This window comes from Triturus cristatus, chromosome 2_1, assembly GCF_964204655.1.
Source record: "Triturus cristatus chromosome 2_1, aTriCri1.1, whole genome shotgun sequence".
Lineage (NCBI taxonomy): Eukaryota > Metazoa > Chordata > Amphibia > Caudata > Salamandridae > Triturus > Triturus cristatus.
The window spans coordinates 84,248,758-84,271,157 of NC_140581.1; the positions used below are offsets into that span (position 1 = coordinate 84,248,758).

General features: G+C 51.3%; 1 protein-coding gene across 1 annotated transcript in view; it reads right to left on the reverse strand.

The window, feature by feature from the left end:
- Window positions 1–22,400, reverse strand: part of LOC146863793 (sushi domain-containing protein 1-like) — a 192,040-nt gene that overhangs the window by 76,749 nt on the left and 92,891 nt on the right. The window contains exon 4 of the mRNA XM_085636828.1: window positions 7,968–8,220. Within this exon, the coding sequence (XP_085492954.1) occupies window positions 7,968–8,220 (253 nt within the window). The remainder of the gene's footprint in view (window positions 1–7,967; window positions 8,221–22,400) is intronic.

Sequence of the window (22,400 nt, forward strand, 5' to 3'; positions counted from 1 at the left end):
TGCATGTTTCAGCTCACTTCTGCCAAGTTTACAATTGCTACATAGCCATTGGCTAGCTCATAGCAGGACAGGCGAGCCTATAGCAACGTTCTACTGTCAATCCGTGTTAAGCAGTGGATTCTCTAGATAAGGAAGCAGCAAAGCAAAAGTGAAACTTTAAAGGGAGAGTGAGAGTGAGACACCTATGCTCAGCAGGAAAGAGGCTGTGGCGTAACCTCCAGAGCTGCCCACTTCAGACCTAGGCAACTGGGTTTGAGTCTCAGCGTCGGTAAAACTGGGCCTTCCCCCCCAAAAAAAATAGAATGTCACTTAAACAATGGCAATGAAGCAAAATGAGGAATGCAGATACATTTTAAAAACAAATTAGGGATGCTGATAAGATTAAAAAATATCCCACCGCCCTATGCATTGTGATGGCCGACCAGGAGGAGCATGAAAGCATTGGATCGCCAACCGGAAGGAACAATGAGTGAAATCTGATGGGAGGGAACCGAGCACCCAAAGGAGGGACATTTACAAGCAATTCACCAATAAAAAGCCAGCATTTGTGAAAGGCACAAGTAAGAACGAATGGAAAGTGGTGGGAATACTTGAAGCCCAAAGAGGCGATACAGCATGTCTTGCAGACAGCACGTGTGCTGCTTTAGCTTCACCGCAAAAGAAATAAGGATTATTATGGACAGTGTGCTAATTGTCTCTTTTCCCATTTACAATATAGAGCATCAGTCTACCATCATATGTCTACATACTTGTTGGAGCCGGCCTCGTGGCGTGGTCCTGTTCCTCCTCGCCAAGCCGCACGAGGTCCCCTGCACCTCGGGGCTCCTCCATTTTGGATTGTACGTGACTCTGCGCACCAGCCTACGTGACCCCGCTCAACCCGGCCTCGGCCCCAGCCCCAGCAAGCCCCGACATCAAGGCACCAACAACTGGCCAGGGGGTACTACGTGAACACTTCCCCACTCCCGGCGGAGGGCAGTATCGATGGGACCCCCAACCGTCCTCCCACACCTAGGTGCGATCGCCCCACAGCTCTCCTGGGCCTGGCGCCACTCCTGCTGAGTGTCTGGCCGCTCCCGGCCCGGCCTCTCCGCCCCCCCGAGCGCAAGGGTCCGGACATCAAAGGGCTCCAGACCTATATCTGGGGCGACCCTGCAACAGGACAGCAGTTGTATCCCGGAGTCAAGAGCCCTGCTGATCGGATCGCGGCTGACCCTACGGAGAAAGACTCATCCTGGAACCACGCTCTGAGCCCTGCTGACTATGTCGCGGCTCCACCGTGCGTAAAGACCTTCACGAACCTTTGGGGCCCTGCTGACGCTGTCGCGGCCCGACCTTGTTGAACTTGCCATCAGAGCCCAGCTGACCTCGTCGCGGCTCGACCGAAGCGGACCTACCACCGGAGCCCTGCTGACTGTGTCGCGGCTCGACCCAAGCGGAACTACCACCCGAGCCCTGCAGACACCGTCGCGGCTCTCCACGTCCGAGCTGCTTTGAGACCAGCACCTGCCGCTCCGGTCCCCGGAGCCACCTTCGGCCTAACGCAAGGTCTGGCGCAGAGCTTCCCCGTACCAGGCTGGTACTAAGACTGTCCCGCTACCCTGTCCCTACAAAGACATTGAGACTCTTTCTGGATCTCTCGATCCCCCTGTAAATATTTCGAATGTGCTACTGTTGATAAAGTACCTAGATAAGCAACTGATACGGAGTCCTGTGTGGTGGTGTTACTGGGCCTAGTACGATCATAGGAGAAAGACCTCTCCTAGGAGGCTTCTCAGCGGCGCTCGGCTATAACTTTGCGGTAGGAAGGTGCCCCGGAGTGGTCCTCCTGACTCCCCGGTGGTCCTCCCCCCAACATTTGGTGGCCAGCGACGGGATCCGAGCCAGACGCAATCGTACAGGCAAGTAACGCACCCGCTGCTTAACCAGACGGAAAAAGAAAGAGAACCATGAGCAGCCAAGAAACAACCGTGGCCGCAACCTTCCAGCAAGAAAGGTTGGAAGAATACACCCACAAAGAATTGAAACAATTCTGCAAGGACAAAGGGATCCCAACTACAGGATTGGGCACCAAGGAAGAAATGCAGAAAGCCCTGAAAGCCTGGGCAGAATCCGAGGCCACTCCACCCCAAGGCGAAGGGACCTCGGCCCGGGACGAAAACCTGCCGCCGACCATGACCCCGGCAGATGGGGGACGAAGCATCCCGGAAGCCGGCCTATCCCACGAAGAAATGCGAGAACGGGAGAGGGTCCGGACACACGAAATGGAACTCGCACGACTCCGGCTGGACGGTGAACTCCTGCTGGCGGAGAAAAAGTTGGCCTTGGAGCAACTACGGCTGCAGGAGGAAATCGAAGAAAAGAAACGGCATCGAGAACTAGAAGAGAAACGGCTAACCCTCGAGCACGAGAGGGGCCTCAAGGAACTCGAACTGAAATCCAAAACGGGGGAGGCCAGCACCCCCGGATCCCGGGACGCTCTGCCACTGACCGAGCCAAAGGTTCATATCCCCAAGGATGTCGTCAAAGAGTACTATAAAAACGACGACATCCAGCAATGGTTCCGAGCATACGAGGTAGCCATGACCTCCCATCGGGTACTCCGGAAGGATTGGGGTGCCGGCCTATGGGGGAGGTTCCTCAGCGAGGGCCGGGATACCCTGCTGCAACTCCCCGATGCGGTGATGACCTCGTACGACCACATGAAAGAGGCCCTACTCACCCACTACGGACTATCAGCCGAGATGTACCGGCAGCGCTTCCGGGACTGCAAGAAGCTCCCCGGTACCACATGGGTCGAATACGTGGACTTCTTCAGCAGAGCCTTTGAAGGGTGGATAAGAGGGAGCAAGGTCACTTCGTACAACGAACTGTTCGACCTCATTGTCTGGGAGCACCTCGCCAACAACTGCTTTGTCGAACTAAGGCAACACCTCCTTGACAGCAAACTGACCGAGCCCCGGAAGCTCGCCGCCGAAGCCGACCGATGGGTCAACACCCGGGTCCCCCGGAACCCCGTGGGGGACTACCAACGGAGTCCCACGGGACCTCCTCGCCAGCGGGGCGGGGGAGGAGGGTCCCACCGCAGTCGAGGATTCCCGGCCGGGCCGGGCCGCCCCGAAGCCCGCCACGAGGCCAAGCCGCCAACTACACGTCCCGGACCCTGGTCCGTAGGGGGACCCCCATCGCCAGGCCTGGACCCCGACCAACAGTGACCTGCTTCGGCTGCCAACAGACAGGCCACTATGCGAGCGACCCGGCCTGCCCCGTGAACCGACGAAACGGGACCGCTGGGCCCCCTCCCCGACAAATAGCCGCCGCAGCCCTGGGGGAAGGAGAAGAAGAGGAGGAAAACCGCGACGTCGGGTCCCCCGAGTGGGAACCGGCTGCCATGTCACTCGTATGCCTGGGCACCCGAGAAATGGTGCCCCGAGCCCCCATCCCGAGCAACACCCAGAAGTACCAGCAGTGGGTGACCATCAATGGGCAACGGGCCGAAGCCCTCCGTGACACTGGGGCCAGTGTGACCGCTGTCACCCGGTGACCCCCGAACAGATCCTGCCGCATGTCCTATGCCCTATCCGGACCGCGGACAACACCGAAAGCATGTGCCGGATGGCACGGATCCCCTTCGAGTGGGGAGGAGTGTCAGGCACCCTGAAAGTAACTGTCCGCGACGACGCTCCAGTGGACTGCCTCCTGGGGAACGACCTGGAGAGCTCCCCCTGGGCCCAGGTGGAGCGCCGAGAGCATCTGGGGATGCTAGGGCTGCCCGAATGGGCCTGCGCCACCACCCGGTCCATGACCGCCCAACCAGCCGCTGCAGCGGCCCCCGTCGAGCCTGCGGGTCCAGAACTGCCACCCTCCTCCGGCACGGAGGAGCCTGACGAGGAGGCCGGGCCATCCGAACTTTCCCCCGACGAGGCCGCCTCCCTCAGCGAGATCCCCGAGCTGGCCCAGTGGCGCCAGGACGGGGGCCCCACCCGCGAACAGTTCCAACAAGAACAGAAGGCCTGCCCGTCCCTCGAGGGGGCCCGACAGCAAGCGGCTGCCCAGGCCACGGGGGACCCCACGGGAACCCACTGGATCTATTGGGACAATGACTTGTCATATAGCGAACAGAAAGTCGCCGAACTAGGAGCCGGCCGTGTGTTGGTGGTTCCCCTCCGATTCCGAGAGTTCCTCCTGAACCTGGCGCATGACGTACCCCTCGCCGGACACCTCGGGCGAGACAAGACCTACAGCCGCTTGGTGACCCATTTTTATTGGCCCCGAATGCGGAGAGACGTGGACCACCACTGCCGGTCCTGCCAGACCTGCCAGGCCAGCGGGAAAACTGGGGGTCGAGTCAAGGCCCCCCTCCAACCATTTCCAGCCGTCCACACCCCGTTCGAACGGGTAGGGATCGACATCGTGGGGCCCCTCGACCCCCGAACCGCCCTGGGCCACCGCTTCATCCTGGTACTGGTCGACCACGCCACCCGATACCCAGAGGCCACCCCCCTCCGAACTGTGACAGCTCCAGTGGTGGGCCGGGCCCTGATGGGCATCTTCTCCAGGGTGGGGTTCCCCTGAGAAGTGGTGAGCGACAGGGGTACGAACTTCATCTCGAAATACATGAGATCCCTCTGGCAACAATGTGGGGTCACCTACAAGTTCACCACCCCTTACCACCCCCAGGGGAATGGACTGGTCGAGCGGTTCAACAGAACCTTGAAAGGAATGATCAAGGGCCTGGAAGAGCCCCTGAGGAGGAGATGGGACGTCCTGCTGCCATGCCTCCTGTTCGCCTATCGAGAGGTTCCACAGAAATCCCTGGGCTTCAGCCCCTTCGAACTGTTGTATGGGCACCCCGTCCGAGGGCCCCTCAGCCTGGTCAAAGAGGGCTGGGAGGCGAGCGTCCAAGATGCCCCCCCCGATGTCTACAGGTACCTCTTGACCCTGCGGAACCAGACTCGGAAGTTCCGGGCCCTGGCAGAAGCCAACCTCAAAGCCAGCCAAGAAGACATGAAACGCTGGTATGACGAAAATGCCTCGACCATCGAGTTCGAGCCGGGCCAGCAAGTCTGGGTCATGTCGCCCGTGGACCCCTGCGCCCTTCAGGACAAATGGACCGGGCCCTTCAAAGTGGTTGAGAAGAAGAGCCCCGTCACCTACTTGGTCGACATGGAGTCCCCAAGGAACCCCCTCCGGGTCCTACACGCCAACCGGCTCAAGCCCCACTTTGCCCGAACCGAACTAAGCCTGCTGCTGGCTACCGACGATGGGGGCGAAAGCGACTCCGAGCCCCTACCCGACCCCCTGGGGTCCTCGGACCAAGACGGCTCCGTGGAGGGCGTCAAACTCTCCACCACCCTGACCCCAGAACAGCGCCATGACTGCCGGCAGCTGCTGCAACCCTTCGCTGCCCTCTTCTCTCTCACGCCCGGGGTGACCCCCTGGTGCGTCCACGACGTGGATACCGGGGACAGCCCCCCTGTGCGACACCGCGCCTACAGAGTGCCCGACCGGGTCCGAGCCTGCATACAAACGGAGGTCTCCAAGATGTTCGCCCTCGGAGTCATCGAGCCATCCGACAGCCCGTGGGCCAGCCCTGTGGTCTTGGTGCCGAAGGCCGCCGCCCCTGGCACCCCCCCGGAACTCAGATTTTGTGTGGACTACAGGGGCCTAAACGCAGTCACCAAGACCGATGCCCACCCCCTGCCACGGGCAGACGAGCTGATCGACCGCTTAGGGGCCGCCCGCTACCTAAGCACTTTTGATCTCACCGCTGGGTACTGGCAGATCAGGCTCACCCCCGGCGCCCAGCAACGATCCGCCTTCTCCACCCCCGATGGGCACTACCACTTTCGGTTGATGCCCTTCGGTATGAAGAACGCCCCAGCGACCTTCCAGAGACTGGTGAACAAGGTCCTGGCCGGACTAGAAGCCTTCAGCGCGGCCTACTTAGACGACATTGCAGTCTTCAGCAACCACTGGGCCGCGCACCTAGGACACCTCCGAGAAGTCCTGGCCGCTCTCCAAAGGGCCGGGCTCACGATTAAGGCCAGCAAGTGCCAGATCGGTCAAGGATCAGTGACCTATCGGGGCCATCAGGTGGGGAGTGGCCAGGTGGCGCCCCTCCAGTTGAAGGTCGATGCCATCCAGGCGTGGGAGCCCCCTGCCACCCAAACAGCTGTCCGGGCCTTCTTAGGCCTCACAGGCTACTACCGGTGATTTATCAAAGACTATGGCAGTATTGTGGGCCCCCTCACGGAGCTCACTTCCAAAAAGCAGCCCAAGACGGTGCACTGGACACCCCGCTGTCAGACCACTTTTGAAAACCTCAAGGCGGCAATGTGCGCTGCCCCTGTACTACAGGCCCCTGACTACGGCAAGGAATTCGTGGTTCAGACAGATGCCTCGGAGTACGGGGTTGGGGCGGTCCTCTACCAGATGGACACCGAGGGCCTCGACAGACCTGTGGCCTTCATCAGCTGCCGACTGCTGCCCCGAGAACAGAGGTGGAGCACCATCGAGCGGGAGGCCTTCGCCGTGGTATGGGCTCTCAAAAAACTCCGGCCCTACCTTTTCGGCACCCACTTCCGAGTCCAGACTGACCACCGGCCCCTGCGGTGGCTAATGCAGATGCGGGGCGAGAACCCCAAATTGTTGCGATGGTCCATCTCGCTGCAAGGGATAGACTTCACCGTAGAGCACCGGCCCGGCAACGACCACGCCAATGCCGACGGCCTATCCAGATCCTTCCGCCTCGGAGAGGAGAACCCCCAAGGAGATGGGTGACTCTCCCTGCCTTCAGCTGGGGGGGACGCATGTTGGAGCCGGCCTCGTGGCGTGTTCCTGTTCCCCCTCGCCAAGCCGCACGAGGTCCCCTGCACCTCGGGGCTCCTCCATTTTGGATTGTACGTGACTCAGCGCACCAGCCTACGTGACCCCGCTCAACTCGGCCTCGGCCCCAGCAAGCCCCGACATCAAGGCACCAACAACTGGCCAGGGGGTACCACGTGAACACTTCCCCACTCCCGGCGGAGGGCAGTATCGATGGGACCCCCAACCGTCCTCCCACACCTAGGTGCGATCGCCCCACAGCTCTCCTGGGCCTGGCGCCACTCCTGCTGAGCGTCTGGCCGCTCCCGACCCGGCCTCTCCGCCCCCCCGGGCGCAAGGGTCCGGACATCAAAGGGCTCCAGACCTATATCTGGGGCGACCCTGCAACAGGACAGCAGTTGTATCCCGGAGTCAAGAGCCCTGCTGATCGGATCGCGGCTGACCCTACGGAGAAAGAACCACGCTCTGAGCCCTGCTGACTACGTCGCGGCTCCACCGTGCTTAAAGACCTTCACGAACCTTTGGAGCCCTGCTGACGCTGTCGCGGCCCGACCTTGTTGAACTTGCCATCAGAGCCCAGCTGACCTCGTCGCGGCTCGACCGAAGCGGACCTACCACCGGAGCCCTGCTGACTGTGTCGCGGCTCGACCCAAGCGGAACTACCACCCGAGCCCTGCAGACACCGTCGCGGCTCTCCACGTCCGAGCTGCTTTGAGACCAGCACCTGCCGCTCCGGTCCCCGGAGCCACCTTCGGCCTAACGCAAGGTCTGGCGCAGAGCTTCCCCGTACCAGGCTGGTACTAAGACTGTCCCGCTACCCTGTCCCTACAAAGACATTGAGACTCTTTCTGGATCTCTCGATCCCCCTGTAAATATTTCGAATGTGCTACTGTTGATAAAGTACCTAGATAAGCAACTGATACGGAGTCCTGTGTGGTGGTGTTACTGGGCCTAGTACGATCATAGGAGAAAGACCTCTCCTAGGAGGCTTCTCAGCGGCGCTCGGCTATAACTTTGCGGTAGGAAGGTGCCCCGGAGTGGTCCTCCTGACTCCCCGGTGGTCCTCCCTCCAACAATAATCCTACGCTCTCTAGCCATCTCCATGGAGATCTTGAGTGAGGGGTAGAAAGATGAGTTACCTGGTCCCATATGCTGATGACCCGAAGAAAGGCTGTATAATTGTGCCCTTCCTTGAGTGGGGCATTGTAGTAGCCATGTTGGTAGGTCCCGTCTCCAAGGACAAACTCCACTGGGCTGGTGAGGTTGTGACCAGGAAGAGCTGCTGTAATGTAGACATCCTGGTCCAGGCTGCTGTTGAAGGAGGCCAGGTCTTCCCTCTGGCAGATGTCTTCACGCATGCTTATTTTTTGAGAAACAATTATCTGGTACTCACTGCGAAACACAAATAACAATACTATGTAACATACAAAGGAACAGAAAAAACCCTTAATACTAATCAGATGAACAGATATCACTGTAAGGAAACAGGATCCACCAGATACCACTTCACCAAAGATACATCAAGAGGCTTGTATTTCTTTTGCATGTAACTAAAACAAAATAATGGTTCATGTCAGACAGGCTAAATTATCTTCATTTTTGTTTACAATATACTTGTTTACACTTTATTTTTTTTTAACATCTATTGTTATTAATTTTGTTGTTTTTCCAAACACCAATACAGACATTCGGTACATTAACATACGGGCTCCCCGTGTATAACAGCAGTGCATAGTGCACCTAAAAGATACAAAAATTAGGTCGCAGCGTGAAGAACTCCATCCAGCTACATTGAACCCCTAAAGGAGGCATAAATTTCAAACATTGATGCGTGCAGCCCTGCATTCCCCCATGTGGGCTCGTCAGGATATCCCGATGGGTCCCACAGCCACATCCGCAACTACTGTACAGAAACAATAAGGAAACAAACCTAAATAACCTCAACCACCTCAAACGTAGATCAGCTCCAGTGTGTCCATCGCTGTCCCTGCCCCCTGTGTAGTCCCCCTCTCCCCCAATTGCATGTAGTGACGAATCTGCAGCACGTAGTCACGCGTTCGGGTGCGTCGCCCCCTCTCGCTCATTGCAGGTGCGTGTTGTGTGTGTGGAACCCTACAGGGTCACGCTGGTGGATCGTCTGTTGCCCGACGGGGTGTCAACACCCCCCCTCCTTGCTCATCCCTCCCATCCCCCTCCACAGCATGTCTGAATGCCTGAAGCATCCCCTCCCACTGCGCGGCTATGGGCGTCTTTCTCAACCCTAGTGTCTCCTCCTGCCTAATAGCAGTTCCCTCCGCCCCGGCCCATGCAGCAAGTGAGCGCCCCCATGCCCGTGGATGGGGCGGGTCTTGTGCCTTCCACCGCCTGGTTATGAGGCGCTTTGCAACCGCGAGCCCTAGATCCAGAAACCGAGACGTCACTTTAGTTGTGCGCGTCCTGTGGAAGTGATGCAGTAGGTAGACCACCCAGTCGAAGGGTATATCCCTTCCCATTATAATATGCAGGGAGTCGTGAACTGCACGCCAGTAGGAGTGCAATTTGCAGCAGCCCCACAGCATATGTATGAGGTCGGCCCCCGGTGCAGCGCATCTCGGACACCGTGCGTTTGCGTGATGGTAGTAACTGTTAAGTACCGCGGGAGTAAGATATGCCCTGTGGATAACGAATAGTTGTATCTGCCTGAGGCGCATGTTTCTAGGGATGCGCACCGGGCCTTTCAGTATGCGTTCCCACTCTTTATCCGTCAACTGCCTCCCCAAGTCTGCGTCCCATTTGTGCCTAAGCGGCTCTAGGGAAATCGCCGTGTGCGTCCTCAACGATGCCGCAAACCACCGAATCGTATAAGTACTGTATGGTAGGGTGCTGGCCAGGCTCCACTGCCATGTCCCCCCACCGAGCGCCCAAAGTCCGAATTAAGGAGTGATAGGTCAGGAACTGTCTTGGCGGTAATCCCCCTTCCTCCACCAGCAAATCGCACGAAAGAAGCTCTCCGTCTCGGTACAGATCTCCTAGGGTCCGAATATCCGCCTCACGCCACCGTGTAAGCGCATGGGCGGTGAGCGGTCCCACTCCACTGGGGGTGCCCTCCAATGGCAGCGCTGGCGCGTACGGGAGCACGTGCCGAGTAAGGAAGAGGCTTCTGCGGAAACATCGGTACGCCACCGCGAGGAGGAGCGGGGCCGGGCCCGCACCTCTGGAGGCCGGATGGAAGAGCACCAACAACTGCTCAAGTGTATACGGTGGGTCCATGGACGCAGTGTCCTCACGACCCCTATCCGCGAACCAGCGCGCCATCCACTGCAGTTGGGCCGCTAGATAGTAATGCTCGAAGCAGGGTGCCGCCAACCCTCCCTGGTCCGTCGGGAGGTATAGTTTCTTGAGGGACATCCTGTGTCGGCTATTCCCCCAGATGAAGTCCCTAAGGAGTTGCGACAGCTTGGCGAAGAAGGCCGCTGGGATGTAAAAAGGTAGATTAGCGAAATAGTACAGGAGCCGCGGGAGGACCACCATTTTGGACAGCGCCACTCTACCCGTAACCGTGAGCGGAAGCGTGTTCCAGAAGCGTACTTGGGATTTAATGACCGTGAAGGGCCTGCCCAGGTTACCATCTATTAGGTCTGCCGGCCGACGGCAAATGCGCAGTCCCAAGTATCGGAAGGTATCACCCCTCCACTGCACTCTGGTGCCATTTAAGACATAACCAGGGTCCTGCCGCCCCTCGCCGAACGCGTAGAGGTAAGACTTGCTGGCGTTCACCCGGAGCCCCGAAAGGGCAGTAAAGTCGCGCAGGACGTTGGCCAGCTGAGGTGGAATGTCGTCGACGTCCCGTACATACACCAACAAATCGTCTGCATAAAGTGACACCTGATGTACAGCGTCTCCTAGTGGTATGCCAGCCTCCGTCCGCTCTCGTATAGCCGCTGCCATACTTGTTTACACTTTACCTTATGTAATTAAGTAGGTGGTGGCCCTGGCCCACTAGGACTTACATGTGATCAGTCCTTCGACAGGCCAAGGCTTTCGGACCCAGATTCAGCCCCTAGAAGCTCCCCCCTTGCTCCTCTCTCTCTCTCTATCTCACTCTCTCTCTACACTGCTTCTTTCTCATTTTGTACCCTTCCCAAATCTGCTTTCTCTTGTCTTTTATCATCACTGCTCTCAGTCATTTCCTAATTTTTTTTGCCTTGTTTTTGTGCCCGGTTTTTGCATTTCTCTCTTATTTATGGCAGTATTTTTCATTGCTTTTTGTAAGTTTTGTACTTTTCCTTTTTGCTTCTTTTTGGTTCACTATCAAAGCCCTCCTCTCCATCTTCAACACCTCAATTGACACAACCACTTTCCCAGAAGCCTGGAAGCACGTAGCTGTCACGCCCTCCGGAAGAAGCCCTCAGCAGGGCCAGCCGTACTCGTGAACTATAGACTAATCTCCTCTCTACCGTACCTGGACACGGTCTTGGTAAAAGTCATCAACAAACACCTAGTGGACCACCTTGCCAAGTGCCAGCTCCTTGACACCCCACAATCAGGCAACAGATTAAACCACAGTACAGAGACAACCCTCTTTGCAGCAACAGATGGCTTATGGATGATCCTCAACAGAGGGGAAACAGAAGTCCTCATTCTACTCAACCTCTGCAGACTTTAACAGTCTCCCATCCCATCCAGATCAGATGAGTTTACAGGCTAGAATCAAACGACCAGACCTCCCATGGATCTGCACCTTTTTTAGTGGAAGGACACAAACAGTCACTATGCCACCATCCTTCTCAAAAGCCTGGAACCACATTTGCAGATTCCTTGCTAACTCGACTCTCTTCAACATCTACTGAAACCACTGGCAGATGTCATACGTACATACAAATTCAACATACTCACCTACACTGATGGCACACAACTGAGACTGTCCCTCTTGTCCAAAACACCCAACACCAGGAACAACTTAAACTTGTGCAGGACTGAAGTGGCCACGTGGATGAAATCGAACCGCCTCAAACTTAACATGGACAAGACTTAAGTAGTGCTCTTCGGAAAAGTTTTTATGCCATGGGACTCTGCCTACAGATCTCGGAACCACCCCAGCATTCAAGCAAGAGTCCATGGGATCATTATCGACAGCAAGCTAGACATGTACACCCAGGTCAACATCGGCCTGCTTCCATACCCTGATGATACTGAAAAAGATGTTCCAGTGCTAAAGGGCTTGTGCTCTTTCCCTAAAACTTGGTAACATTGGCTTATCTACAATTGGCATATTTAATTGACTTACAAGTCACTAATAATGCACACTACCTGTGCTCAGGCCCTGTAAAGTAAATGCTAATAGTGAGCCTGCAGTACTGATTGTGCCACACCCTTAAGTAGCCCTTTAAGCATGTCTCAGGCCTGCCATTGCAGAGCTTGTGTGTGCAGTTTTACACTGCTATGTCGACCTAGCACATTAGACCTCTTGCCAGGCCCAAACCTTCCTTTTTAATACATAAACTTCCCCCCTAGGGTAGGCTCTGGATAGCCCAGAGGGCACGGTGCAGTGTATTTTCAAAAGCAGGTCATGTACTTTAACATTTTACATGTCCTCGTAGTGAAAAACTCCTAAACTTATTTTTCACTACTGCAAGCCCTATATATTTTACAGGATTACACTGAGATTACCTTATTACATTTTATTAGCGTAATTTCCAAATAGGAAGATACAACTGGTTCAGATTTGGTGTCTCTGGAATCCTAATTTAAAATCCTAACTTTTAGGAAGTTAGACTTTAAATTACATTTCTGAAAATGACACTTTTAGTAAGTGCCTTAGCCATGGTGCCTGTAACCTGTCTTTGGTCACATGACTGGGTGTAGTTGGCAGTTGTGCTTTGTGTATTCCACCTAGACAGCCACACACAATGGGAGCTTAGGTGTGATTAAATGGGCTATTCCTAACTGGATGGGATGGAGGAGCCGGACCCAGCTTCACATACACCTGAATAGGCTGTGCCCTGTCGCCACGCAAAGGGCTGTATACCCCCTGTATTTAGTCTGGAGCCACGGCTGGCAGGGCATCCGTGCACTTCAAAGGCATGTGTCTAGAAGATTCTCACCCACGTCAAAGGCACAACTGTGTCTCAAAGAAGGACCACAGATACCACCACTTCAGTACTCTTCTGAACCTGTGGCTACTCTGCCAGGAAGAAGGCCTGCTATGCTGCTAAAAGAGTTGCCACTCTGCTGAACTGCTACTCTGCTGGGATCCTGCTTTGCTATGCTGACCTGCAGCCTATTGCCCTCTTGCCTGAATGAGAAGGACTGGACTTCCGGCTCTTGAACAAGAACCCAGAGTGACTCAATGGCTAGTTGGCTGGGCCCCAATTTGAAGCCTGGACATAACAGGCTTTCAACACCCCTGCAGCTGCACCAGGTCTCTGCCATCTATGAGTCTACCCTGCCAAGTAGAGCCACCCCAGTCTTGAATGCTCAGAAGTGGGCCTAAGGTGTTTACCAGCAGAACCAATGAACCTTCTCTGCTGAGCAGCGCATCCTCGAGCCAAACCGACGCATCTCCTTGGCTGAGCGGCGGATCCTTGAGCCGAACCGATGCATCTCCTTGGTTGAGCGCCGCATCTAAGCAGAACCTACGCATCACCACTGCTGCGTGTATTAGGCCTGGGGCCGAATGTTTACATCGTCCTCGCAGTCTTGCGCACCGACACATCGCCGACGGTTCGGCGCCTCTCCGAGCCAGGTCCTTGCATCTCTTGGTGGCAGCAGCTTGATGACGATGCAAACCTCTGCACCGCAGTCTCACATGCTCCGAGGAAAAGATGAATCACCAGCTGTATGCCACATCCTTGATGCCCTGACTTCGCTTCGCAAGCCAATGACGATGCAACAGGACCTCTTACCACAGCCTCATTGCATCTAGGAACTGAGGCATCACTTCAACAGCACGAAGTGTCTTTGCATTGTATCCATGCAATGCTCCGCAGCCAGGATTTAAGTTACTTTGTTTGCTCCATTGCGGTCGGCCTGAACTTGTGACTTTCTCCCGGTCCAGCGCAACCAGATATCCCTTTTTGGCACGTTGTTCTTTTTGGTGCTATTTTACCCTAAAACTTTAAACTTCAATATCTTCGGTTTCCCTGATTGGATGTTTGTCATTTTGGTCATATTTATTGAAATCAACTCCATTTTTCTGGACCTGGTGTGGGATCTTTTTGTGTGTTGTTTTCACTCTTTTACTGTTTGAAGTGTCGTACAAATACTTTGCACATTGCCTCTAAATTTAGCCTGACAGGTTAATTGAGGGTTTGCCTGCCTCTTACCCTGACTAGGATTGTGGTTGCTGCTTGACCAGGGCTCACAAACACAGTTTCTAACATACAGTAGATAGAAAGAATTCACATGTATGTTATGAACTAAGCTATAGTTCAACATGGGTGTTTCTGAACAACTATACCCAATACTGAACTGGGCATAATTATATCAGCAAAAAAGTAATGTCTGAATTCCACTCCAAAGGGGGTACCAGAGATTGCCAAAGCTCGTAAGCGTTTTCTATTTTTGTATAACCTACACAATGATGCAGCCCCATACCTCCGCAATATATGTGTTGGCTAAGTAGGATTTTTAAGTAATACACCTTAACTTTCTTGTAGGAATCTTTACTGGTTTTCACATCTACAAAAATCTTTTTTTCCTGGACAAATATTGGATTTGAATGAGTGTTAGCTGCTGTCAATTAAGGTTTGCCATAATTCAGAGATGTAGTTAGTTTTCCTAATTTTCTACTGTAGGTGCATTGTACTCCTCTGGGTTCTTCTTTCTTTTGTTTTATTCTGTACTCTATTGAATCTATTCTTCTGCATACTATTCTCAATTACACAAAAATGGTTTTGGTCTTTGGCATCTTCAGATTGTCTATGTTTCTGGATCAATCAGTGTGATACCGCCTTTACCCACAGCAGATGTAACTGGCACCTGTTTGATTGGCTGTCTGTGTAACTATTTTTACTCAAAACTCAACCTTTCTCGTAACTCATAACCAAGGTTTACAAAATATTTGTAAGAATTACAGGGACATGATCAATTAAAGGCCACTGATTTTTTTAACAAAGGAAGAACTGACCGGTTACCATGCCGCCTGTCACGTCCGGATCACACTGATCATTATACCCCAAAGCTTGTTGCCGGTTTTTCAAGGGACCAGACTCAAATTCTCGACATCTATATTCTTGAGGTTTTATTCATACCTCTAATAATTAAGACTCTTTACTTTCTGTATCCTACTTTTTGACTCAAAATGTATGCAATCTGCTTCGCTTTTGCATCACTGAAGGATTTATCCATATCGCTATTCAAAGATTCAGATATCGGGGTCTCTTTCCATGTATATAATCGGCAATATACACATGTTCCACTCTATTGAGAGTTTTCTGAGCCGCGTACTTTTTGGGTTTTATTATCCCGCAACCTTGATTGATTCTTAGCCCTGAAGAAGTTCCTGTGGCAAAAGGAACGAAACGCGTTGGCTCTTTGCTGTTTCTTAAATGATCTTATGAATACAAGAAGAATTTTGGAATATACTTGCTCATTTGGTCTTATTTTATTGAGTGCACCTTCCTTTGTGCGAAATTTCTTGGATTATTTAGCATCTAACAACGACAGATGTTGGAAGTAGCTGCATCAAATTGTTAATATATGTATATTTAGGAACTTAAATGCTTAACCTTGGTCCGTTGTCGTTGTTCTTTTTTTGTGCAGGGTAAGGAATTATCCGACTCCCAGTGAGGATAAGTCTCCTGAGGGAGATGACCTTAGCCCCTGTAAAGGAACTGTCCCAGAGGAACTTGAGCCTGACAAGGCAGAGTTCTTGGGGGCAGAGGTCCCTTCGAGGGCAGACTTGAGTCTGGAGCTGAAATCCTGCCCCTCTCTTGAACAGCTCAGACAGCAAGCAGCTGCTGAGAAGGCAGGGAATGTCAGTTGGTCCCATAGGATCTATTGGGAAGATGAACTTCTGTTGTCTGAGAGTAGAGACCCCAAGCTTGGTGCCTCCAGGGGGTTGGTTATACCTCCGAAATTCAGAGGTTTTCTTCTGTCCCTTGCAAAGGACATTTCTCTTTTAGGACATCGTGGGCAGAGCAAGATGTTCACTGGCCCCATATATCTGAAGATACCAAGGAGTTTTGTCGCTCCTGTGTCATTTGCCAAGCCAGTGGTAAGTAAGGTGGCACTAAAAAGCCCCCCTTAATTCTACTTCCAGTTGTTGGGGTCCCCTTTAAGAGGGTAGGGATAGACATTGTTGGTCTATTAAACCCTCCAACAGCATCTGGACACAGTTACATCCTCGTGGTGGACCATGCCACTATGTATCCAGAAGCTATTCCACATAGGAATAGCTCTGGGAGTCTTTTCTAGAGTGGCGTCTCCTAAGGAAGTCTTGTCAGACAGTGATACAAAGGTCAGATCTAGCTACATAACTGCAATGTGGAAAGAGTTTAGTGTAAACTTCAAGTGTACCACACCCTACTAACCACAATGCAATGGGCTTGTTGAAAGGTTCGACACAACCCTCAAGGGTATGATCATGGGACTCCCAGAAAAGCTCAGGCGAAATTGGGATGTTTGATTACCCTGTCTTCTCTTTGCTTACAGACAGTTTCCTCAGAAGGTGTGGGTTACAGCCCATTTTAACTTCTGTTTGTACATCCAGTTAGGGGTCCATCGTGTTTGGTTAAGGAGGGAGGGGAGCAACCTCTCAAGCCTTCTAAACATGGCCTTGTGGACTATGTCTTTCGCCTTCCTGACTGGGTACTACAGGAGGTTTGTTAAGGGCTATGGACGCTTAGTGACTCCCCTTAATGATCTTGTCTCCAAAAGATTGCCTAAGAAAGTTCAGTGGACAGTTAGTTGTCAGAAGGTAGTTGATTACCTGAAGCAGGCCATGAGCACTGCTACCATTCTCCAAAGTCCTGAGTCCTCAAAAACCTTCATTGTCCAGACAGATGCTTCTGAGATAGATGTAGGTGCAGTTCTATCACAACTTACTGCAGGTGGCCAGGACGAACCAGTAGTTTTTATAAGCACAAGGTTGCCCTCCAGGGAGAAGCGTTGGTCAGCTATTGAGGAGGGGGCATTGCTGGGGTCTGGTCCTTGAAGAATTATTATTATTATTATTAATTCATTCTTGATAGAGCGCATTGCTACCCTTAGGCATCCAAGCGCTAATTGCAACCTAAAGAAGATTCCGGTTTTACTGCAATTTCTGGAAGAGCCACGTTTTTAATTGCTCCCTGAATGTGAAATGGTGGGTCGTTGATCTAAGATGGATTGGGAGCGAATTCCATAGAATGGATGCATTGTATGAGAACATACAACCGCCCGAACGTACCCTCACGGTTTTAGGGACCTTCGCTTGGAATAGGCTGGCCGATCTCAGGTTGTGAGAGGGCGGATGAAAGGCCATTAGCAAATGGTTAATGTTGGACCTGTGCCCCAGAGAGCCTTGTGCGCAATGCAGAGTGACTTGAACATTATGCGTTCTGCGATGGGTAACCAATGCAACGCCTTCAGTGCTGGTTTTGCCAAATGTTTTCTGGGGGTGTTGTGTAGCAGCCTGGCTGCACAGTTCTGCACCATGTGGAGTTTCCTTGTGGTGGCATTCGGGGTGCCCAGGTATAGTGAATTATAGTAGTCCAGTCGATGTAGTATCAATGATTGTAACATCGTTCTACGTGCTGTTTCCGGGAGCAGAAGCAGTATTTTCCTTAATTGCCTTAGGATTTCAAAGCATATTGCTGCTACTTGGACCACTTGGTGGTCAAGTTTTAGTGACCTGTCTAGCCAGATTCCTAAGCTTTTGATCCTTTCCTTGGGTTTTGGTGGTGGACTAAGGCGGTTCGGCCAGTTCAAGTCTGAAGGGCTCCTCGTGACATTGCCAAGAATCATTAGCTCTGTCTTATCCCCGTTAAGCTTAAGTGAGATTGTTCCATCCAGGTGGCCACCTTTTCTAGGCATGCTTCAAGGTCGACTGCGCTCTTTTTGGGGTGGTTGAGGGCTACCACTAGCTGAGTGTCGTCCGCATAGGTCACTATCTGGGCCCCACATGGGAGGACTATCTCAGCCAGGGGTCTCAGGTACACGTTGAAAAGGGTGGGGCTCAACGATGACCCTTGTGGGACCCCACAGGTTAGTGGGATCTTTCTTGAGGTATGCCTACCTACAAATACCTGGAATGTTCTATCTGTTAAAAAAGACTCAAGCCAGGATGGAGCTTTACCTGCAACTCCCACCTCCTTAAACCTGTCCAGTAGGATGCGACACTTAGATCAAGCAGGATGATTGCCACTGTGCCTCCCAGATCAAGCAGTTTCCGTGATTGCTCCATAACTGTTAGTAATGCTGTTTATGTGCCATGGTTAGGTCAGACTCCTGTCTGGGAGGTGTGTAAAATCTCGTGGGATTCAAGGAAGTAAGTAAGGGTCTTATTTACATGTTTTTCTAAGATTTTACTAGTTAGGGGGAATAGCGAGACGGCCGGTAGTTGCTCCATACCTCCGGATTGAGGTTGGGCTTTTTTATTAGTGCTTTAACCATAGCGTGTTTCCAGGTTGTTGGTACTATCGCGGTACTTATGGATGCGTTGAGCAATTCCAATAAAAGTGGTAGCATAACCTCTTTTACCTTGTGCAGCATGTGCGCTGGTGCTGGGTCGCAGGGAGATCCTGATTTAACTGTTGTGAATAGTTTGGAGAGGGTGTTCAGATCCAGGGTTGGGAGGTCGACCAGGCGCTCTGAATCCTCCATAGTACTTCCCAATTTTGTGCTCGGATTCTCTGGCTCCGGCGCTTGAGAAAAGGCATTGTATATGTCTAAGACTTTTTTTATTAAAGAATTCTGCCAAATCTGTGCAGCGCTGAGGAGCATACCTGTTTGGTACTCACTTCATTGTTTAGACAGACCAAAAGCCCATCTTATGGCTAAAACAAATAAAGGGTGACCATCCCAAACATTTTGGGTGGTCCATTTCTCTACAGGAGATGGACATTTCTGTGGAACACAGACCTGAGAGTGACCATGCCAAAGCAGATGGACTCTCCAGATATTTCCACTTAGAGAATGAAGACTCAACTGGGTAAGGTTAGTCTCATCCTTTCACTTGAGGGGTGGTTATGTGTTGGGAAGTATGATCTGCTTTCACGGTTACCCCCACTTTTTGCTGGTGTCAGTATGCTTTTTTTTCTAGTCTGATTGATAATCAGGACCCCAGTCACTGTGCTTCCACCCTAAATTTGATACTTCTGTACCTCCACAGTTGACTACTGGTGTACCTTTATAAGTGGCTAGTAGATGGTACTGAGGTACCCAGGGCATAGGAACATAAGGGGTCTTCCATGGGCTGCAGCATGTATTGTCCACCCGTGAGAGACCACTCAAACTCTGACTACAGGCCTGCCATTGCAGCCTGTGTAAGCTGGTACTAGCACCACTTACAACAGATATAATTGTTCTTATATCTGAGGTCACTACACTGAAAACCTACAAGTTACCCCTAAGGCTGGCCTTTCAATCCTGAAGGCAGGGTTCTAGGTTATAGGTGTGTGGGTGCCCCAGCACCAGCAGGACACCCCTGCAAACCCCAGACTCGATTCTCAAGGCTTTGTAAGTGCAGCCATCTATTTTGATACATATAGTGAAATTCTGTCATTACGCATTGGTTAACTATATAGTGTCTGTGCCGAACCTATCAAACATGTTGTAATCATCCCCGGGGCTTCAAGAAGCTACAGCCTCCAGCATCTCTTCATGCCAAGATCGGCGTCCCCACCACATCCTCAGCACCGTGGGCCTTCATTTTTGGTGAGCTGCTCGAGGTCAACTTGCGACTCCTGTGCCTTCGGCCTGTAGGTCCTCTTGAGGGTCTTCTCCTGCTTCAGCAACTCCCCTGCTTGCTTCGGGCCTGCTCTGACTCTCCTGCTTGTGGTGAGTGCCTTGGACCTTGCTGGTCCCAACGTTACTCCTTCTTTGCTTCTTCCGCCTGTTGCAGCTGCCAAGGCATGTTGGCACTCCCGCCGGACTCTGATCCCTGGTTCTCGACTTCCGACGAGGGACCGATCATGCCTGGCTCCTGGTCTTACTCAGCATGGCTTGGTCCTCACAGCTGCAGCGACAACGTCACCGTCATCACTCATAAATCTTCAGACGTCGAGGGCATTGCTCTTCCGTGCCTCCTGGTCACCTCCGAGTGGCATAGACTCTCTACCCTCTGCTTGCATGTTCTCTACTTCAAGAATCCACCCTTGGATTCCACTGGACTCTGACACAGTCTTCTCCAGCTGCATCTTTCTTGAAGTCGTCCATTGTGGTCTACGGTGGTTTCCGATGTCAGTTCGGACCTTTGCACCCGGCTTCCCTGGCGTAGGTAACCTGGTATCCACAGGTGGAGTGGCTCACCAGCCTTATGTCTTCCACTGGATTTCTTAAGGGTCCACTGGAAAGGGTCATTCTTTCAAAACTGCAACCACAACGTTCCCTTTGACTGGTATTGAGTACACTGTTGTGTTTCCACTCTGAACACAGCCTCTGTGGGGTTACTGGGTTCTTACCTTAAGTGGTTTTGGTCCAAGTCTTGACTTCAGTTGCAGTTCGTATTCCATTTTTTTAGTATATGGTTTGGTCTCCCCCTGGAAACCACTGTATTTCTGTATTTTGTGCTACCTACCTTATTTTCAATTTAAGTATTGTTGTGTATTCGTGTTGATATCTCCGGGCAGGAGATACACCAATGTGTTAGTAAGTTTTGTGTAATAAAAAGACATATTTTTATATATGCACTGTGTGGTTCTTTTTCGTTTAACCTACACTATATGATTAGATCTGGTAAAACAAGCGGCTTAACACTCCTTCTGGGCTAAGCCTGAAAGCTGCTCTCCACAGCTACCAAATAGGGAGCTTTCTATGGTTGTCTAAGACCACTAAAATCACCATAAGGGTTGTCTGGATTAGTGCAAGGTGCTTCACTTAGACAAGTGTGCATCATATACTATGCCAGCCTCCTACAAGCTTCATTTAGAATGTACAATGGCTAATTGACCCCTGGTGAACGTGCGTTATATAAGATTGTTAAATAAATAACTAAGAAATGCCAATAGCTATTTAAGGGAAAAGTAAAAGGAAAGTAGCGGCCCAGTGTTAAATACAAAGTGCTCTTATCTACACAAGCTACCATCCAGTATTATAATTAGGGCTTCCGGTTTTATGGTATTTATTTTTGGGGTATTTCCGTCTGTATTTATCCATATTTATTTTTTGCAAATTTTATCTGTATTTATCCATATTTATTTATGGTTTTGTGGAAAAATGAAGCTGAAATAGTATATTTCCACATCTATTTTACCGGTAAATATGCATGCACTCATACTTTAATGCCTACCATGTGTCAATGCTGTAAACACCTGCAAAAGATAAATCAATGCACTTAAAAGGAAATATGCAAATTTCATAATCAACCTTGTGCATATCTCCTTCTGTTACAGCCTCTTTACTAAAATTCCTCTCTTTTTTAGCCCCCTAACCTTTCAATCCACACAGCCATAGGCCTGGCAGACAGTATTTAGATTTACTCAAAAAGCAACACAATTTCCGTTTTTATCCACATTTAAAAATAAAAACAGACAAGAAAATAAATGTTTTCTGTCTGTATTTACCTGTAAAAATCAGTAAAAACGGAAAACATGGAGCCTTAATTATAATTTAAGTTTCAAGCACACTAGACCGTACTATATCATCAAAAAGTACAAAAACAATCCTTTGCAATGCAATAGGTCTCGCTTTTGTTGGAGGTGGAGCTACTGGCATTGTAAATGGCAATGTTTTTTATATATGTTTTTTTGTTTGCAATGGAGTAAATATTTAAAGAAAATAGTGCACAGTGTACCATATTATAAACTTTTCAAGCAACTGTACAGTAAACCTATGGCCATGTTAACATATATTAACTGGGCAAAGTACACGCAGCGATGGTAAACGCTACTTAGAGCCCACTTATGGAAAACAGATGTCAATCACAGGCATGCACTGTATGCAGGCAGCTATGGCACATGATGTATATATTTGACGTAGCTTCAACAGAGGAGCAAAATACAAGTATGCTCTGTTTAAAGACAGCTAGGACTCCAATGTCGCTGACTAGAAAAGATGTGTAGATGGGTAGAGAGTTCTGTTAAATGTTTTTGTGTGTGCAGTGGAGTTAATATTTACAGAAAAAAAGTGCACAATATACTTTTCTGAATGCAACATGTCTCGAAGAGACAGCGCAAGCGCCTCTTAGCCAAGATCTAAAAAAACACTTTTTGCAGGTCGGCATAAATGGCAAAGTGGTGCACTAAAAACCCAAATGACTCACTCTGACTGGAAACAAAGAAACGCATCTTCAAAAAGAGCACCTACTAAGTGACTGAAAACCGGAGAAACAGAAGCTAACAGACCTCAAATGCAAACAAAACTCTTCATTGAGAAGGTGTGCCTGAGATAGTCAAGTGGCAAATGTGGAGTATAGGGAGGGTTTTAAAGATAATTAATTTACTTTTGTCAGC